The sequence below is a fragment of the Glandiceps talaboti genome, chromosome 6 (genome assembly GCF_964340395.1).
Source record: "Glandiceps talaboti chromosome 6, keGlaTala1.1, whole genome shotgun sequence".
NCBI classification, from domain to species: domain Eukaryota; kingdom Metazoa; phylum Hemichordata; class Enteropneusta; family Spengelidae; genus Glandiceps; species Glandiceps talaboti.
In genome coordinates, this window is record NC_135554.1 from 12240648 (window position 1) to 12259154 (window position 18507).

Consider the following 18507-nt stretch of genomic DNA (forward strand, 5'->3'; position numbering starts at 1 on the left):
GCAATGGTCAATAACTGTTTACTTTGACATCGCTGCAATTCACTTGTAATAAAGTTGTCAATTACATTGATTGATTATACATTAATTTCACTGAAACTAATACCTTAACATAATTATGTGCTTTCTTTTACACCTCTTACTTGTTTAGACGAATGTGACGTAACATCTACAAATCGTGTAAGCTGCCAAGAAAGCGACATGACTGCATGCCTTCAAAAAGGTTGCTGCTTTGATGATGGTACTAATGATAACATACCAAACTGTTACCTAAATATCGGTAAGACGTCTAACATGCACTGTCGTTTTTTAATCATTTTGATGTTTGCCTTCTATTTTTTCTCCAATCCGGCAATGTTAAAACAATATTTTACTTTGATAACACTGTACCATATATGTAATTACAAGTACAGCTGCCGCATATACATTTATTATACTTTGAATTCGCTTATACTAATCGAATATATGGTTTGTGTTACGCCCCTTTACTCTTTTTCTGAGAAGCATGTGACATAACACCTGCCAATCGTGTAAGTTGTAAAGAAAGCGATATGACAACCTGCCTCGGAAAAGGGTGCTGTTTTGACGATGGTACAAATATTAACATACCAAACTGTTACCAAACTATTGGTATGTCTGTCATACACTGTGTTATTGTAATTTTGACAAAGTGCTATATTATTCATGGTACATGGTATGAAGAAACTAGACTCTTCTTATTGTGATGAAGTTTGCTTAGATTTTCTTTTCCTCCCACCATTTATTCATCCTGTAGAATTATAAGTATCAAAAACGTCATATTTGAAAGCCCACCTTGCATTGCTTCTTTTCTACCTGGTATATGTATTGTTTTCTGCAGTTAATCAAATATTCGTTTTGTCTTTTAAAGGTTGTGAAGATGGCACATTTTATCAAGATGGTACCTGCATGCCATGTAACTGTCAACAACAATGTAATAAGACTTCTGGTCTTTGCTCATCGACGTGTGATGAGGGTTTCATCGGAGTGGACTGTCAAGCAGGTAGGAAAGACATACGTATTGCAGTGGTTGGTTTTCTCTTGCGTCTTTAATGATGAGAGTGCATAAAACTGCTGTCGTATTTCCACTTTCACATATGAAATGCCTACTGCTCAGATCGACCAGTCACACTTTAAACCATGCGTTTTAGGGATACCATGGTGAATGTTACCTCAAGGTTGCACAAAATGATTTTATTCTTTCCTCGCTTTGTTTAGCATTTTATGTAACATTTCGCTATATATCTTTTTTATATACGAGTGTCTATGATCATAATACTAATGGTAATATATATTCCTAGAAGGATTTTGAATTGCTATCTTGATTGTCTTAGATGCTCATTGAAACTAATTGTCCCGTATCCATTTTTTAATTAAAGATGGTCAGCCGTTTATTCTCAATTTCACCCAAGATGTTGAGAGGAAATCCAATTCAGGTCAGCCAACCACTTTCACATGTTTATTAAGAGGAAATGTACAAACAAATGTCACCATGGAAACCGAATCAAGTACCTACTTTGCTACATTTACAAGTGGAGGAGTACACCCTAAATATATTGAGGAACACACCTTTGGTGATGTTATAATAACTGACGAAGAAAACGTGGCTTGTTTTGTTACATTTAGTGGCGGGACACGTAGGACTAAGGAAATAGTAGCTACTGCCTTTGGTAAGTAAAAATCAAACGATCCCAACCTATAGTCAGAAATTCACTCAAATTTGAACTTCTTAAACTCATTCCAACAGACTACATGTGACACGTTTGACATTCAAATGGACGAATAGGGTTGGTCGATACTGTAGGCTGTCACACGAATCAACAATTTAACAAGTACGTGAACCAACTTTATTTCCTCAGGACAACCACTTTTACTCACCTCACCTGAGATAACTGCTATCAAGAAAGACAACGTAACAGTCAACTGGAATGCCTGGCAAAGTGATGTTGATATTGGTGATGGTCCGGTTGTAAAGTACGATGTATGGTACACGAAGACCAGTGATGACGACTTTACTGCTTACCCTCAAGATGTCAATCCAAGTCAAACCTATTTAGTGGTCGATGGTTTGTCACCTTACACAGAGTACAGGTTTGCTGTACAGACCTACAGACCTGGTGTAGGTGGTGGAGGTGATCTAAGTCCATCTGCTGCACAGAAAACGTCATGCGATCGTAAGTGTAATCAACATTACAGTTGTAGGACGTTCGTAGCCGTTGTTTATTCCTCGCGCTCGATATAGCGGCGAACAACATATGTGAATCACTTCATCTAGCTAAACGTAAATCTCTTCAGGCTATGATTTCATTTGAAAATCGAATACTCTTACTAACTGGTTGATTGTTGATAATTGAATAATTGCAACACTCAAAGTAGTTTATACAATTGTATGCACGTCTTTTAGTCAAGGCAACATAAATATTGAATATATATTCAATAGACTATATTAATATGTCAAACTTTCCACATCTTGATGTAGCGTTTACCGACATCTTCACTACAGTACATCCTTCGTTAAACATCGGAAGACCTGACATAGACCATGCATCTAGGCAAAAGTTAACCAAATCTATAGGCTATAGTTTTATTCAAAACTAGTATAATAACAGTTTACGCTTTTAATGACTGGTGATTTTCAATAAGAGCAGCACAATGTAGTTTATGCATTTCCTATATGTGTTAATCCGTAATACAAGACTGCCGAAATAATGAAGAAAATTCAAATCGTCGAATGGCAATTATAATATACCTCAAATGAATATTTGTTGATCTGTAGTTCCTCTTGGTTCACCAACACCAATTGCAGCAAATACTCGGGGTACAGCGGAAATACAGTTTTCATGGGAGGTAATTAGGTCCAAACGTATTTTATCACTCTACAATTAAATTGGCACCCTTGCTCATTGGCATTTCACCACAACCTTTCTGACGAACATTTGTATTTGTCATTAGCTTGTGAGTATTGTATCTCATATGATAGAGGGTGAAATAACAACAAGTCAATCCATATGTCTAGGAGATATCTTATTAAACATGGTGTAGTAGTTTCAACCCGGCACATCATTTGCCTTGGATTGGCTAGCTGGCCAAGCACATTTATCACTGTTCCAATATATTAAACTTGTGGTTTTATAAGCCATTGTGACATGTTTTTAAAGTATCATGATTTATGCCTACAAAAAATTCAATGAACATTCTCATTTTCAAATGAGATTATTAATGTGGACGTAAATACATTAAAACCTTCTGTTAGACCTTAAACGTCAGTCGTACTATTGAATGTCTTTCACATGGAATAATTATAATTGTAATTAATTAATGATTGATTTCAGGTAAAGACGACTGATTTGGAACCGCAAAGCCTACAGTGTGATGAAGTGACGTCATACACAGTTCACTACAGAGTGAATGGAAGTAATAGAGAATATGGGACTACAACGACTGAGTCTGGCGTCACCAGTGTGATAATCACTCAGCTCAATCCTTGCACAGGTTATGAAGTAACAGTCACCATGGATAATGCAGTAGGAGTTGGTCCGTACAGCGACCAACTTTCAAACACAACATTATCATCAAGTAAGTTAGTTTGCACCTATGACCTAATCCATTGCTCACTTAAAGTACACCTTTCCAACCATTTTATCCCTTCGTCGTAAATTGAGTGGGTGTTTTTATAATGACTCAACTCTAGAATATTTTCCAGTTATGTAAATCCATAGCACTGAAAATATGCATCACCTCCAAATAATCCCTATAATACGACATCTTGTATATTGTTAAAATCCCAATAACTGCTGCATGATACGACCATTCCTCCACATAAGAATTGGTTTATAAGCTTTTCAGTTATAGAGTCGATAATCTGAAGATGACACTAAAACAAATAAAAGTACAGAATGAATGTTTGACGAACAGTTAGCCAGGGTTTTAAATGCTTACAGCGGTATATTATTAAAATGCTAATATTTTCAATACCTTTTATGAGGTCAACCTAGGCAAAATTTTTACTAACAAACTACCAATGTCTCATCTTTTAGAGCCAGAGCGAGTAGAAGATCTTTCAACATTTTCCATGCCATATGCCATTCGCTCCAATTGGTCACAACCAACGAACATCGAATGTCCACTAGAAGGATATACATTGGTATACGAACAAATATCTGAGTACAATTGTGGAGAAAGGATAACATTTGTGTCCGTGCAGCTTGGCCTAGAATCACAGGAACACACTATACTAAGTCTCTATCCATATACTGAATATTCTGTGACTGTAATGGCATACAATAAGGACGAGCTTGGAATTGAACACAGGGTTACAGTAATGACTCAAGAAGGTGGTAAGAATGGGCATTTATCACAAACATATTATAATAACATAATAATATAAAAGTAGAATAATAGTATTATAACATATAGACTTTTTGCTGTTCTAGTGCAAAGGCAATTATTTGTGAACAATCCATACTAAGCAGGTGAATGGGTGCATACACGGTTATACTGTTATTGGTGTAACATTGTTATTACAAAAGTCTTCTTTTTTTAAATCCATCTCGTTGCAGTACCATCAGCGCCATTAAACTTGGCAGTTGATGGCGTATCACACAAAGATCTGAATGCAACATGGCATACACCAAACTGTGCTAACGGTGTAATAAAATCATACACTTTGTATGTTTGGGAAACTGACAAAGAAGATACCAAATATGCTGAAATCATAACTGTGAACAACAACAACAACAACAACAACAACAACAACATCAACAAAGTACTAGTCACCCATACCATCAGGGGATTAAACTCTTCTACCAATTACTCTTTACAGGTAATATAAATTGCATTACCATCATTGATCATTATGAATTTTCATACATTGTCGGCGTTAGTTAATCAAGAATATCAGGATAAGGTCCATATTGTATTCATACGAGAACAGAACGATAATCCTGTTTTGATAGAGAAGTACATACTATAGGGATGATGATTTGGTATTAATTTAATATGTTGAGTTTGTCTTCTTCTTTTTTAAATATGCCTTTCCAACGTTTAAAGTGAATATGAATAGACGTACATTAAGTTCATGTCTGTAATTCAATAAAATCATAATGAATGTGTAAAATGTTTGTTATTGTACGTACAATAACAACACTTTTGTCAAATTTTTTAGCGTTTTGCAAAAATTGTTTCATAAATTAGATCCGAATAAATACACCTAATCTTCATCCATATGGACACTTTTAAAACACAAAAAATATAATATTTTGTAGGTTATTGCTGAGAATGGGTGTTGTGTCAGCGAAACGAGTGATTCACTTACTACTACAACAAATTGTGAGTAATAACCAAAGCCTAAAGAATAAAACGCTATCACGATTGACTGGTTTGTTTCGTCCTTCTTTGAAACAGGTTTAGCTAATTTGAAAAGCTATTTTTTTAGGTACCTTAAAATGCAATGGAAGCTTTTATAAAGTTAATCCCATTCACAATATTTCTCCTGGAGCCAAAAACTGTACTTGTACAAGATTCAGGGTTTCTTCTTCTTCTTTGTTTAAATTATCATAATTATCATAATTTTTTTATTTCATTTTTTCTTTACTACTTTACACTTCAACATTATAAAAAAAATCGAAAGTCGAAAAAACCAACATTAAAGATGATTTCCTAATTCTAATTGTCTTCAAAGTATATCATTGTAATAGCATTCTTGTTATTGTTGCTAAAAGAAAAAATATTTTTGTTTTCTTTCGTTGTATAATTCATCAAATATCTCCCTTTGCAGCTATACCAATTTCTCCATCAGGTCATTCGGGGTCAAACGGAGTCACTGCCATAGTTGTGCCTATAATTGGGGTTATTGTCTTGGCAGTAGTGGTCCTACTGCTCATCGTGTTTGTGAAATCAAGACGGTATGTCTACCGTTTCAATTTTGGCTTTGCCTGGTGCCAGCGATAACGAATGTATTCTCAATACAGCGAAGAATACTATGGTCTAATTGTTTCCCCGATTATTGCCCTATTTCACAATATGTCATGATTGTTTATACGTGTTGTGTGGTGAAGACTGAATAAACATGGCTTGATTTTGACAGTTTATTCAGTTTTACTGAACAAAGTAGAGTTGTCTACGTGATAGTATGTAAACTTGATATGCTGCCACCCAAGATAATGTCGCAGTGGTTTTAATCATTTTGTGAATTTATTCATAGAACAGGTAAAACCTGGAAGGAAATCTCATGGAGAGATTTAATTTCGAAGACCAAAGGTAGTGTGCCTGATGATGCACAAGGTAGCTATATTCTACCGTATCATATGACCAGTCAGTCAATCCCTCGTATTCATTTTGAAACGGTTATTTATAAAAAATAGATACAAATTTAGCAGTAATTGAATTTTTGTATAGAAACGTAAAGATATGGCGTCGAAAGTATACCTGTTCAATAATTATTTTGCAGGCTTTTCGCCTGTAGAAGAAGAAAATCCTTATGTCAACATAACTACTGAACAGGACGTGCCAATAATGGAGACAGCACAAGAACAGGTTTCAATGAAACCAACTATAAAGCCAAAACCAACACCGAAACCTAAACCCCTGGTTACTACCACTGCAACCGTAGCTTTATCTAAACACGGTGGTGCACAACGACTTGCTATTACAATTGATGACCTGTTAGTCTACATCAAAGAAAAGAAACAAAGTGGATTTGAGGAGGAGTACAAGGTAAATACACACTGGTCGATGAAAATATAACTATTGTCTGGGGACTAAGCTATATATGTGAATGTAATTATAGGTATCTCCAACTTCCAATTTCCAAACAGCTAGCGGCAAGTGTTGTGTAAGATTTAAAGAGACGATCATACTTTTATAAAATAAGAAAACGCATGCTAGTATTTTCTTCCAAACTTAAAATGTCGTATCATCAGCTGCGGAAATGCAGAAGAAGAATGAAAGGTAGAAGACAGAGGGAAAGGTAGACTGGGAGAGGCAGATAGAAAGGCAGACTGACAGCTGATGAGCTGATCGTAAAATTATTGGAAACAAAAAGTATTGTTGTGACCAAAATTGTTCGGTCAGTTTGGTGGATCAAACGATTTATACAGGTTAAAATGCACAAGAAGTGTTTTTCAAAGTTTATTTTTAGATTGACCTTACGATTTGACGACCCTCAGCTGCACAGATGTAACTGCAATTTGTCATTCTGATAAGGATCGTCGACCTCAATAGATCGAAAGCTCCATACAACAAAAATTTGCTTGTGCGTTATAACCCTTGTTAATCAAACTATTTTGTGATATCGGAATATCTTTTTAATATTGTTACTAAATTGGGTGGCATGTTCGTGTTTTTGTAATGGTAGTAAATTGCATTCATTCTTTTTTCAGATGTTACCTTCAGATGACATTGCATCATACTCATACGCCGTCACAGATGATAATACACCCAAAAATCGATTCAGAAACATATTAGCATGTAGGTTTTCAAGACGCTATTTTATTAGTTTATTTAAAGGTGAAGTTACGTCATACTTGTTGTAATTTGTTATAACTGTGTCATAGCGATGTTAGGAGGATCATATTGCATGACTTCAATCAGGAATGTTGATCAAAAGGATGCCTACGGCGTCCCGGAAGATTGATGGATTTAATAATTCATATATGAATTTCTACATGGTTCCTTCAATCGTGAAATGTAGTGTTCGTTATACTGTGAAACGTCTATGCAAGTTAAAGCTTACTTGTTTTGGACAGGCATCCTACTATGATATTTCTCAAAAGTTAAAGTTGTCCTCAGTCAAGTGGGGAAATCAATATAACACAAACGCCTTGACTTCCGTTGTTTTCAATTTGTTTCTGCATATCTAGATGACCATTCTCGAGTTGTACTTGGGAGTAACGGTGACGACTCTGAATCGGACTACATCAATGCATCTTATATCAACGTAAGTAACATTAGGTATCTATGAATTCAATCTTCAAATCGTTGTTGAATTGAAACAAAAAAAATCCTTTCTGAATCGTTCGAAGGCGGGCTTATTAGAATATGTCGGCTGTCGTGTATAATTAAGTTCTCACATTAAAGTCTGATGTCTCTATAATACATCGTATTATTTTTTGAGACAGCTCTTGTCTACAAAAAACCCATACGAGTGCCAAAGCAATAAATGTATGTTATCCGGTAATCGTCAAGAGGAAACTCAACGAAAATGCAAAAATACAGTTGCTAGCTATATACATGTCAAGAATTCTATGGCACTATATAATATATATACAACTTTCCCATTATGTCTGTATTTAATGTAAACACGATAGTTCCCACTTTACTTTTGCGCATGTTATAAATGAAATACATGATTTTTTTAATTATCATCTACTAATAGGGCTACAAGAAAGACAAAGCGTTCATTGCTACCCAAGGTTAGTACTTTTTGTATATCGTATATTTAAGCGTCACGTTAAAAGAAGTGTGTGTACATGAACTGCCATTTAATGTTTGACAAATTAATGTAATAACCTAAAGTTCAATTCTTATGAATAAAAAATATAGTCAGTTAATAAGCAATTGCAAACTGAAAAAAACAATACGTGTTTCCGATATCCCGGCCGACTCTAGTTTAAGCTGCAGACCGTAAACATCTTTATAAAAAAAATTTTAAAGATAAATAATTCTACCTATCGCAAAGGGGATATTCTGATCGACATTTTTGTTTGGTTTTGGATGCAGTCAATATGTTTGAAAAGTACAGTTAAAAAAAATAAAGCATAAAATAAATAAAATCTCGACCTACCCTTTTTTATTCTCTGATGAGGCCATGTTATCGGAAACACATTATTACCTCCCCCTCCCCCCTCCTTGTATGTAGGTCCAAAACCATCAACAGTGAATGATCTATGGAGAATGGTATGGCAGGAGAAGAGTGCTTGTATTCTCATGGCTACAAACCTAGTGGAAAAGAACAAGGTATGAACAACATTAGGTGAATCTGTTTTTGTTTCTGTTTCTCATTACCCGACGACCCAAATTTTCAGCTCCGACATCAAAAAAATATTTTCGCCTTCCCTTATAGCTATATACTATTTTGCAGAACAGCACTCTCTCTAGCAAGAATAAGCAATTGTATAGACTGTCGACGTCACCTACAGTCATGGCGGCGGCGACGATACTTGTTCACGAACAGAATATTTTTTAATGACGGAATTTATTTAAGTGTGTGTGTGTGTTGGGGAGGGGGGGGGGTTGGTGGAAACATGCCAATTGTGTAGAGAAGCTTGGAAAGTGTTTGTTACCAGGAATCCAAGAACAGGAAAAGTGAGAGGATGAAAAGGAAAGGCAGATAAGCATGAACAAGATGATTTGTTTGACTTTTTATAATCGACCGACCGACCCTTATTAGTTGCCATGAAAATGTACTGATGTATATATATATATATATATATATATATATATATATATATATATATATATATATATATATATATATATATATATATATATATATATATATAATCAGGTTTTGAAAATTTGAACCAAATTATATGCTATAGACCCTACAGAACTGTTTCGTGAGGTGCGTAGTCCTCACTCATCAGGGGTCTACCCCTGATGAGTGAGGACTACGCACCTCACGAAACAGTTCTGTAGGGTCTATAGCATATAATTTGGTTCAAATTTTCAAAACCTGTTTATAATTCGCTCTACTACCCGTATTGAGCACTTTTATGTGGTTTTATCTACATCCAGTCAATTATATATATATATATATATATATATATATATATATATATATATATATATATGTATATATATATATATATATATATATATATATATATATATATATATATATATGTATATAATATGGTCACTGCATATGTATTTAATGCCAAGTAACTTACGAAGTAACAACTGTTACATAACAAGCAAGTGTTCTCACTTCATGGAAAGGAAGTAAGATCTAATTTATAGCTTGCGTGTAGCATTGGTCTGAACACATAGTATCACGTTTGCCTTTGTCCAACGCTATTGTTGTTTCTCCCCATTTTGTGAACAAACAAAGAAGAACCAAAATATTTCGCTTCAGATAGAATCAATATGAAAAAATGTACAAATGGCCTACAAACAACTATCATAGTCTTTTTAACAGGGAAAGTGTACGAAGTATTGGCCAGATCAGAATGATGGTGAAACTAAATATGGCAACATTTCGGTTAAGAATGTCAATGAAGAAATATTTGTATATTCTGTAATCAGAACATTCCACGTCAAGAAGGTGAGTGAACAACTGATCTGTATCTGTATCTGTATAAATACTGGAAACTATCATGAGATTTGAGATTGGCTATCTGAAAATGAAATCTCAAAATTTACTTGTATTTAGGAAATGTACTTCAATATACTTTTTAGTCATTAATTTATTATAAATCACTATCAGTACGTTAATTTCAATAAAAAGAAAAACATTTCTGTATATGACAATATTAATACTGTTACTCTGTCGCATGTAAATGAAATTCAGAATTAATCATATAAATATGGAAGTTGAAATGCCATGTTTACTTACGTGACAGGTTGGAAATGCCAGATCACGTGAAATTAAACAGTTTCACTTCACGGTATGGCCTGACATGGGTGTACCACAGTATCCGTCTGCCGTGTTGTCAATCCTTCGACGTATCAGGTCCTACAACCCATCCAATGCAGGTCCTGTCGTTGTACACTGCAGGTAATAAAATCATGCAACGATCATTCCCATACTCCATCATTGCATATATATTATAAACTATCACTTATTGTTGTGGTTGCTACGACACACTACAGTTTTGCTAATATATTCAGGCATTTGAGTTTTGCAAAAAGCTGCTAATGGTCAAACTCTCACTGTCTATTTTCGCATACTCATAAAATAAAGAATGTATCTATATAATGCTGTCATATCTGTCCCATTTATACACTTGAACACTGCCTACCCAAGAACACTTACTTCAAGGTGTTTCCGACGCCATGGGTTAGACCACCGGTAAAAAAAATAGGACAGAGAAACGTTTCGCCTTTAAGTATAACTTGAACATATTTCACCTTTCTATGAATATAGTGCTGGTGTTGGGCGAACTGGAACGTTCATTACAATAGACGCCATGCTAGAGATGGCTGAAGCAGAAGGGAAAGTTGATATCTTCAATTTCGTTCATAAAGCTAGGCAAAACCGGATGAATTTTGTACAAACCCTCGTAAGTAAATACACCACTTAGAAAGACACATCATGAAATACTTCCAAAATAACATGTTTGCGTGCTTTTTCATGACTTGATAGAATGGTACCTTAGCCCTATTACAAAATGCGTGGTTCAGATTACGCTCAATTTTAGAATAGGTGGGGTAGGTAGATGTTTTACTTTATTTTATTTTTTCTATGTGTGCGTGTTTAATTCAGATAGTTATTTTTCTTTGTTTTCCATATGGTCTCTGGGTTATTGGTTATTGGCATCCACTATGGCGAAACTTCACAATTTTCGCGATTTTATTTTTTTCTTCTCGAATATGTAAACAAAGGTTTAGGGTTGGCAGTGAAAAACTAGGTGGGGTAGGGTAACCGGAACTAAACAATTTTTAGGCCTTATAAGGAAAACGAATTTAACAAATAGACGATGACAGCACAGAACCTCCAATCATCTGTTTATGTTGAACCATGAGGCCAAATAAAAAATAGTGTTTCAAACAACCTGTTTAAGCCGCCAATCCTAAACATGTTTCCCAGTAAAATTATGAAAATTGCCTTCTATTTCCCCCGTAGATTTTCTTGGCAAAGTATCTTTTGATAAAAGCTAACCTTTTTACAGAGAGAAACGGCGTCATTTCAGTCCAGCACACTTTGCATACTGTGTTTGTCTACTTTTGAATCATATAAGTGTCTTCATTTACTTGTTATACCTCGTTAATTGTACATTACAAAACTTATTGTGATCACCAAGTACCTTGTTTTTGCGTTGAAGTAATTAAAAAAATAATATGTAAAATAAAATTTCGACCTACCTACCCTATTCTCTGAAGTCATTTTATCGGAAACAAATAATTCATTAATGCCTTACTAAGACAAACTAATTGCATACTGATGAACACAAATATACAACTATCACATATAAGAATCCAAAATGAGTTCCAACGGCTACCTTTTACAGGTTAACAACAGTGATGAACTAAACGTGATTAAAATCGGCGACATTGTATATTGTAGCCGAAATAATACTATTCATTCATTCATCCATTCATTCATTCATTTTATTGCCAATTTGAAGTAAGTGGCAATTACATAATGACAGGAAATAAATAAACAAAATTGGGAATTTGGAGTAAAAATAATAGCTTTTCGCTAATCACATTAATCAGAGTTCATATGCATCAACAGCGATATGGGCTACACGTACACAGAACTAGGAGAAAAATCATAATGGGAGAAAATATCAAGACGAGCTAACAATGCAAGAATGTGTATTATATTCACTAGTTTAAATTTCGTCATGTAGGTACTCTTTAAAAGCTTTCCTGAATAGATGTTTTGATGTGAGACATTTCATTTCTGTTGGCAAACTGTTCCACAATTTTGTACCTGAAAACCTGATGGAAAACTACACTAGCACATCTGCCAATATTATGTGTATACAAATGTACTATCCCTAATAATCCCTGTCCACACACAAAAATAGGGCATAACTAGTTTCCCTTGAATTCGTCTAGGACCAGTATGAATTTATCTACACTGCAGTATTAGAGGCAACTGTGTGTGGAAATACTGAAATACAAACGGGAGATCTGAGGATAAAGCTAGGAGAGTTGAAAATAAAAGACAGTGTAACAGGGATATCTGGCATAGAACGAGAATTCCGTGTAAGTGGCTATTTCTGAATATTTCCCTAGCAGTTAATCTAATTTAATAACAATTACTTTATGCGTCTTGTATTCTATATACATACATACACTGTGCAAGATAGTCTAACTTGGCGTCATTAATCCTGTGTATATGTACGTTTTCGTTACCAAACTTTTATTTTATTATTTTCTGCACACCTGGTCAATCCTCGTTCGCAAAATACTAAACCCTGGTGCATCCCATAATGCAACGTGGTGTTACACAAATATACCTTGGTCTAAAATTGGAAGTTTCTTTTTCAAGGTGGTACAAAATGGATGCTTCGATTTTAATCACCACGATACCCCCTACCAAACTAGAGGTTGCCCCCCCCCCCCCAGGAACCTATGACCCTGTAATTTATACTTTGTTTTTGTCCAATAAGAACCTCAATGCTGTATGCTACTTACCGAACGACGATGAATGCTTACAAGGGAGAGTAACCGAGAACAAGAACAAAAATAGATACCCGGATATAGTACCAAGTAAGTAAAAACTTGTCAATAAATGTCAATACAGTAAATGTTAAAAACTTCAGTTCTACAAAATACAAATATCTTTATATGTGTTTCATCTTTAAATTAATTTCATTGCCTTGTACAAAGATATTATTTGTAACAATTACAGTATATGTTTGTATTTGCCGTGGTCTATGACTTGCAAGACATAAACAGCTGAATCCAACTGTGATTAATAATTAATCGAATAAATCATATTTTAATAACATATTGCTTATAGTTGATCGATGCAGACCACTGTTGACAACACCAGTGGAGAATGAAGGTGCGACCAACTATATTAATGCAAGCTTTCTAACTGTAAGTACTTTGGACTCTAAATGTTAATGCACTGAGCTCAATGTTTTCTAAATATGTTATCATAATGTTTTTTACTACATGTTTAAAATGTAGAGGATAATATTTCACCGTTGATTAGTAACCGCTGCAGGACCTCTCTGTGCTATTTACATTTCAACCATTCCAACGCATGTGTTTAAATACATCTTAAAATATATTACAAGGTGTTTGATCCATATCTGCAACTGTATCTGACATTTGTTTAAAGTTATGATCTTAAAAATTTTCCTTCCCTTATTTGCTACTTTGTTAAACCTATATAGGCATACACACGTAAAGATGCCTTCCTAGCCACACAAATGCCGATGTCCCATACTATTGTTGATTTCTGGAGAATGGTGTATGATTACAAGACAAATACCATTGTCATGTTGAATGATATGGACAGTGAGGATATGGTAAGTGATATTGTAAAATAAATGCTTTCTTTGTTAAAGTTAAAATGTTATAGACAGTGAAAATACGGGGAATGAAATGTATATGAAACAAACGCCATTGTCACATTGAATGACACAGACAAAGGTGATATAGTAATAAGTGATACTGATAGTATTAAAAGATAAAGACAAAAATATGCATGGTAAGTGATATTATAAAACAAACATTATTGTTATGTTAAATAATACGGAGAGTAAAGATCATTTGCAGTTCTGAAACTATTTCTGCTCTAAAAATATTGACCCCTGCATCTAGGTTTGTATCAAAAGTAACATATATTCTGTTTCAATTAATATGTATATATTTAACAAAATGAATGCAGAATTCCTTCGGTTATTTTTGTGATAATGTAATACTTAAATGTAAAGATTAGAAATCCACTTCGTTTGTAGCAAAACGGTCAGTACTGGTCTGATGAAAATGTTGTCCATCATGGCCCTTTCAAGATAGTTGCTGCGAATGCTCAAAATAACGGTGACGTCATAGAGAGAAGTATCCATCTTACCCTTACGACTAGAACAGTAAGCTATGGAACGACATCACACATAGACAAAGGCTGAAGACACACTGGCACCTGTAGTCACGTTAATACACACTCGTCCACTGAACACCTTTGATCCACTGTTTATTAAGTTTAATCATAATATAAATCTCAAACAGACATATCAAATATACATACATGACTCGTGGTTTCTGCTCATTCCAATAAGGACGAGGCATAGAAACGGTTATAGAACTGATACATCACATTACTCGCACATATGTCAATCTTAAACATCACACATACATACATACATACATACATACATACATACATACATACATACGTCATACATACATACATACATACATACATGCATGCATGCATGCATGCATGCATGCATGCATACATACATACATACATACATACATACATACATACATACATACATACGTGATGACTAAGTGAAATCGACATAAATCTACCAAAATATTTTTAAATTTGAAAGGATAAATAAAAAATTAATGATAAAAACAGCTATTGCTTGACTTCAGTATTACACAAAATTGAAATGCAGTATGACTACTACATTTGGATCAAATGAAATCATGTTATGTGAATTCCGTTTTGTAATATATATTCAATATCTGTCTGTACCGGTTATAAACAGTTGTCTATTTCTCTTCCGATATACAATGTATATCGAAACGATTGTTTATTTGTCGATTAATGTTCAATCAGTTAGATAACTGATTAATCGCAATACTAATTGCATAATACTGATTATGTTCATCAGGGACTCAAAATGGTTCGCCATATTACGCATTTACAGCTAACTGCTTGGCCTTCTGGCAAAGATATTCCGGATTCTAAAGCTGCTATGTTGCAAATGATAACATTGGTTGAGAAAGCACAACAACAGTCTGGAGACAACCGTATAACTGTCCATTGTAGGTAGGTAGGTAATTTAGCGCACTTTGTATATCGCAATCTGATTAATAGGCTACCGTGAATATAGCTTATACTGAAATTGCACAAATACAGGGGAGTGATCTGTTAAACAATGAGTTTCCTTTCCTACTATACGTCTTTTTATGATTGTCAAATTAACATAAAGCACGTTCCTTCTCAATTAAAGATAGATCTTTTCAAAATTATATAATCTAGTTTGTTCTCTTATTAAATCTAAGTGATGATACACATTAATAATTACTGTAAACTGCTACTTTGAAAACAGTGACTCCATACCATTACATATCATTAATCAAACTTTCTCCATGTGCCGTCCATTTTCTTTGTTCCATAGCAATGGACTTGGACGCAGTGGTGTCTGCTGTGCTGTTCTTGCAGCCTATGAAAAGATCAAGATGGAACAAATTGTTAATGTATTCCAGGCAGTCAAGACATTGAGGGACAACAGACCTCAAATGGTGGAGACACTTGTAAGTTTCGAATTATAATGTAGATCTCGCCTAACTGTTTTTACAGGATGATATATATATATATATATATATATATATATATATATATATATATATATATATATATATATATATATATATATATATATATATATATATATATATATATATATATATATATATATATATGACATCACGTGGAAAATTAACAGCTCCAGCCAGAGATGTTATCTCTGCATAACTGAAAAGTACATTATAATTTGTCAACCTCATCGCTGCACTCTAAACAAACGGAATGAACTTGTGTCGTCGTGTAGGCATAGACATAAATCATTATTGCAGAACAATTAACTATGCTAATACGCTATGTTACTAGGTAGATATTCCCTGTTAGGAACATTAGAATAATAGAATTTAACGGTAAGGAAACGCAGATACTATATTTCATTCTACCCCTGATGAGTGAGGAATACACACCTCACGAAACAGTTCTGTAGGGTCAATAGCATGTAATTTTGTTCATATTTTCAAAACCTGTATATATATATATATATATATATATATATATATATATATATATATATATATATATATATATATATATATATATATATACAAAATACCAAAAGAACAATAATCATGGATAAGTCTGTCTGTCAATTTCAAATCAGGATGCAGTAGTATGTAGTGCTATGAATATAAATCCAGTATGCAGTGAGGAAAATATCATGGTTCTTTGTTGACACATTACTTTTTAGCGCCACACACTTACTATATATAGCCCCACTCCCAAAGGAAAATAATTTTTTTTTATCCTACATTTAACTAGTGATCTCACCCCTAACTGCAGTCTATCTTTATACATGTACATATTCTCCTGATACCATATTTATCACTTTTTTTATTACAGACACAATATCAGTATATTTACGATGTCCTTCTCGCATACCTGGATTCATTTGCCACGTATGCCAACTTCGAATGATGGAATGCAAGGTAGGGAAATGCATACAATTTCGATCGTTCAAACCCAAAATACGAAAAAGGCAACTTTTGTATTATAGTATCACAATGATTTCAAACTTCCTTTCTCTGTATGCTAATAATCTCTCTCTCTCTCTCTCTCTCTCTCTCTCTCTCTCTCTCTCTCTCTCTCTCTCTCTCTCTCTCTCTCTCTCTCTCTCTCTCTCTCTCTCTCTCTCTCTCTCTCTCTCTCTCTCTCCCTCCCTCCCTCCCTCCAATGTGTAGGTCACAGAGGACACGAGATAAACTGAGGCTTTCCGTGTGTCCGTACGTCAGAAGATCAAGCAATCACGGATATAAATGAAGTTGTGTTGTTACACTGTATTTCCCAGAGTAATGTTTACTTGACACGAAACATGTATTTAAACAGAGAAATACCGGTAATAGACAGGATCCGTTTGTTACGCTGAATTCTTCAAAATTACCAAGTGATAACTTTACTAAATGTATGGTAACATATGACATAAACATGTCTCTGACAATTGCTGGTTTGTAAAATAATAAAATTACTTTACATGTGTCTGTTTAAAGATATACTCGAGATTTATCCTTGATACTTGAAACCTGATATTATTATATATTATATTAATTGCTACAAAGGTGAGATATATTGAACCAGTTTTTAGTTATTTAGTTAACAAAGTGACAGGTCCTTGCAATATTAGTAGTAGAGCACTATAGACTTAATTCAAAGTAGCCTGATGATCGCGCTGAGGAAGCGTGGAACTCCAAGTAACGACTTATAATATCCTTATATTTTTGATCAATTCTATAAGGATATGTATATTCTTATATTTCGTTATCATTTGAACGAGAATATTTATTCCGATTGTTACATTACATATATATATATATATATATATATATATATATATATATATATATATATATATATATATATATATATGTTAAACATTTTTTTACGTATTCGAGAAAAAAATAATAAAATCGCAAAAATTGTGAAGTATCACGGAAAATATTGGATGCGGAAACTGACAGTAGCTTTAAAAAGAAAAGATAACACTGTTCTTCCAATCTGTAATGGTTGTTCATCTGCTAGAAATAAATAAATAACATAGAGACCATTTGGAAAACAATGGAAAACCTGAACTAGACACTCACACATGACAAAAAAAATATAATAAATTAAAATAAAAAAATCTACCTACCCCGGCCCACCTATGCTAAAATTGAGTAATCGGAACCAACATTTTTTGCATTAGGCCTCATGTAGTTTTTTAATGGACTATTTACATAGTGTTACTGAAACTACAAATTAGGGGAGATACCATCATGAATATTACATTATGATAATGTGTGCAAGAACAGCGACTGAATTGCCTATTTTGTGCCCTGAAGACCTTCAGGTTTAAT

The 18507-nt window shown here is 34.0% G+C and overlaps 1 protein-coding gene across 1 annotated transcript; it reads left to right on the top strand.

Annotated features, from left to right (window-relative positions):
• The first annotated feature begins 198 nt into the window (after positions 1-198).
• Positions 199-17095, top strand: LOC144436854 (receptor-type tyrosine-protein phosphatase kappa-like). The gene is made up of 24 exons (XM_078125714.1): positions 199-277; positions 887-1018; positions 1395-1685; positions 1875-2189; positions 2792-2862; positions 3348-3591; positions 4053-4352; positions 4575-4837; positions 6412-6729; positions 7395-7482; positions 7875-7951; positions 8390-8426; positions 8873-8970; positions 10154-10279; positions 10578-10732; positions 11102-11237; positions 12742-12891; positions 13299-13398; positions 13652-13731; positions 14034-14168; positions 14601-14729; positions 15486-15643; positions 15996-16131; positions 17021-17095. Exons 1-24 carry the CDS (start codon positions 199-201, stop codon positions 17093-17095), a joined length of 3693 nt encoding a protein of 1230 aa, XP_077981840.1.
• The last annotated feature ends 1412 nt before the right edge of the window (positions 17096-18507 follow it).

Coding starts and splice junctions, on each gene's coding strand:
- LOC144436854 (XM_078125714.1), top strand. CDS start 199: ATGACTGCATGCCTTCAAAAAGGTTGCTGCTTTGATGATGGTACTAAT. Junction 278..886: donor AAACTGTTACCTAAATATCG/GTAAGACGTCTA, acceptor TGTCTTTTAAAG/GTTGTGAAGATGGCACATTT. Junction 8,427..8,872: donor AGCGTTCATTGCTACCCAAG/GTTAGTACTTTT, acceptor CCTTGTATGTAG/GTCCAAAACCATCAACAGTG.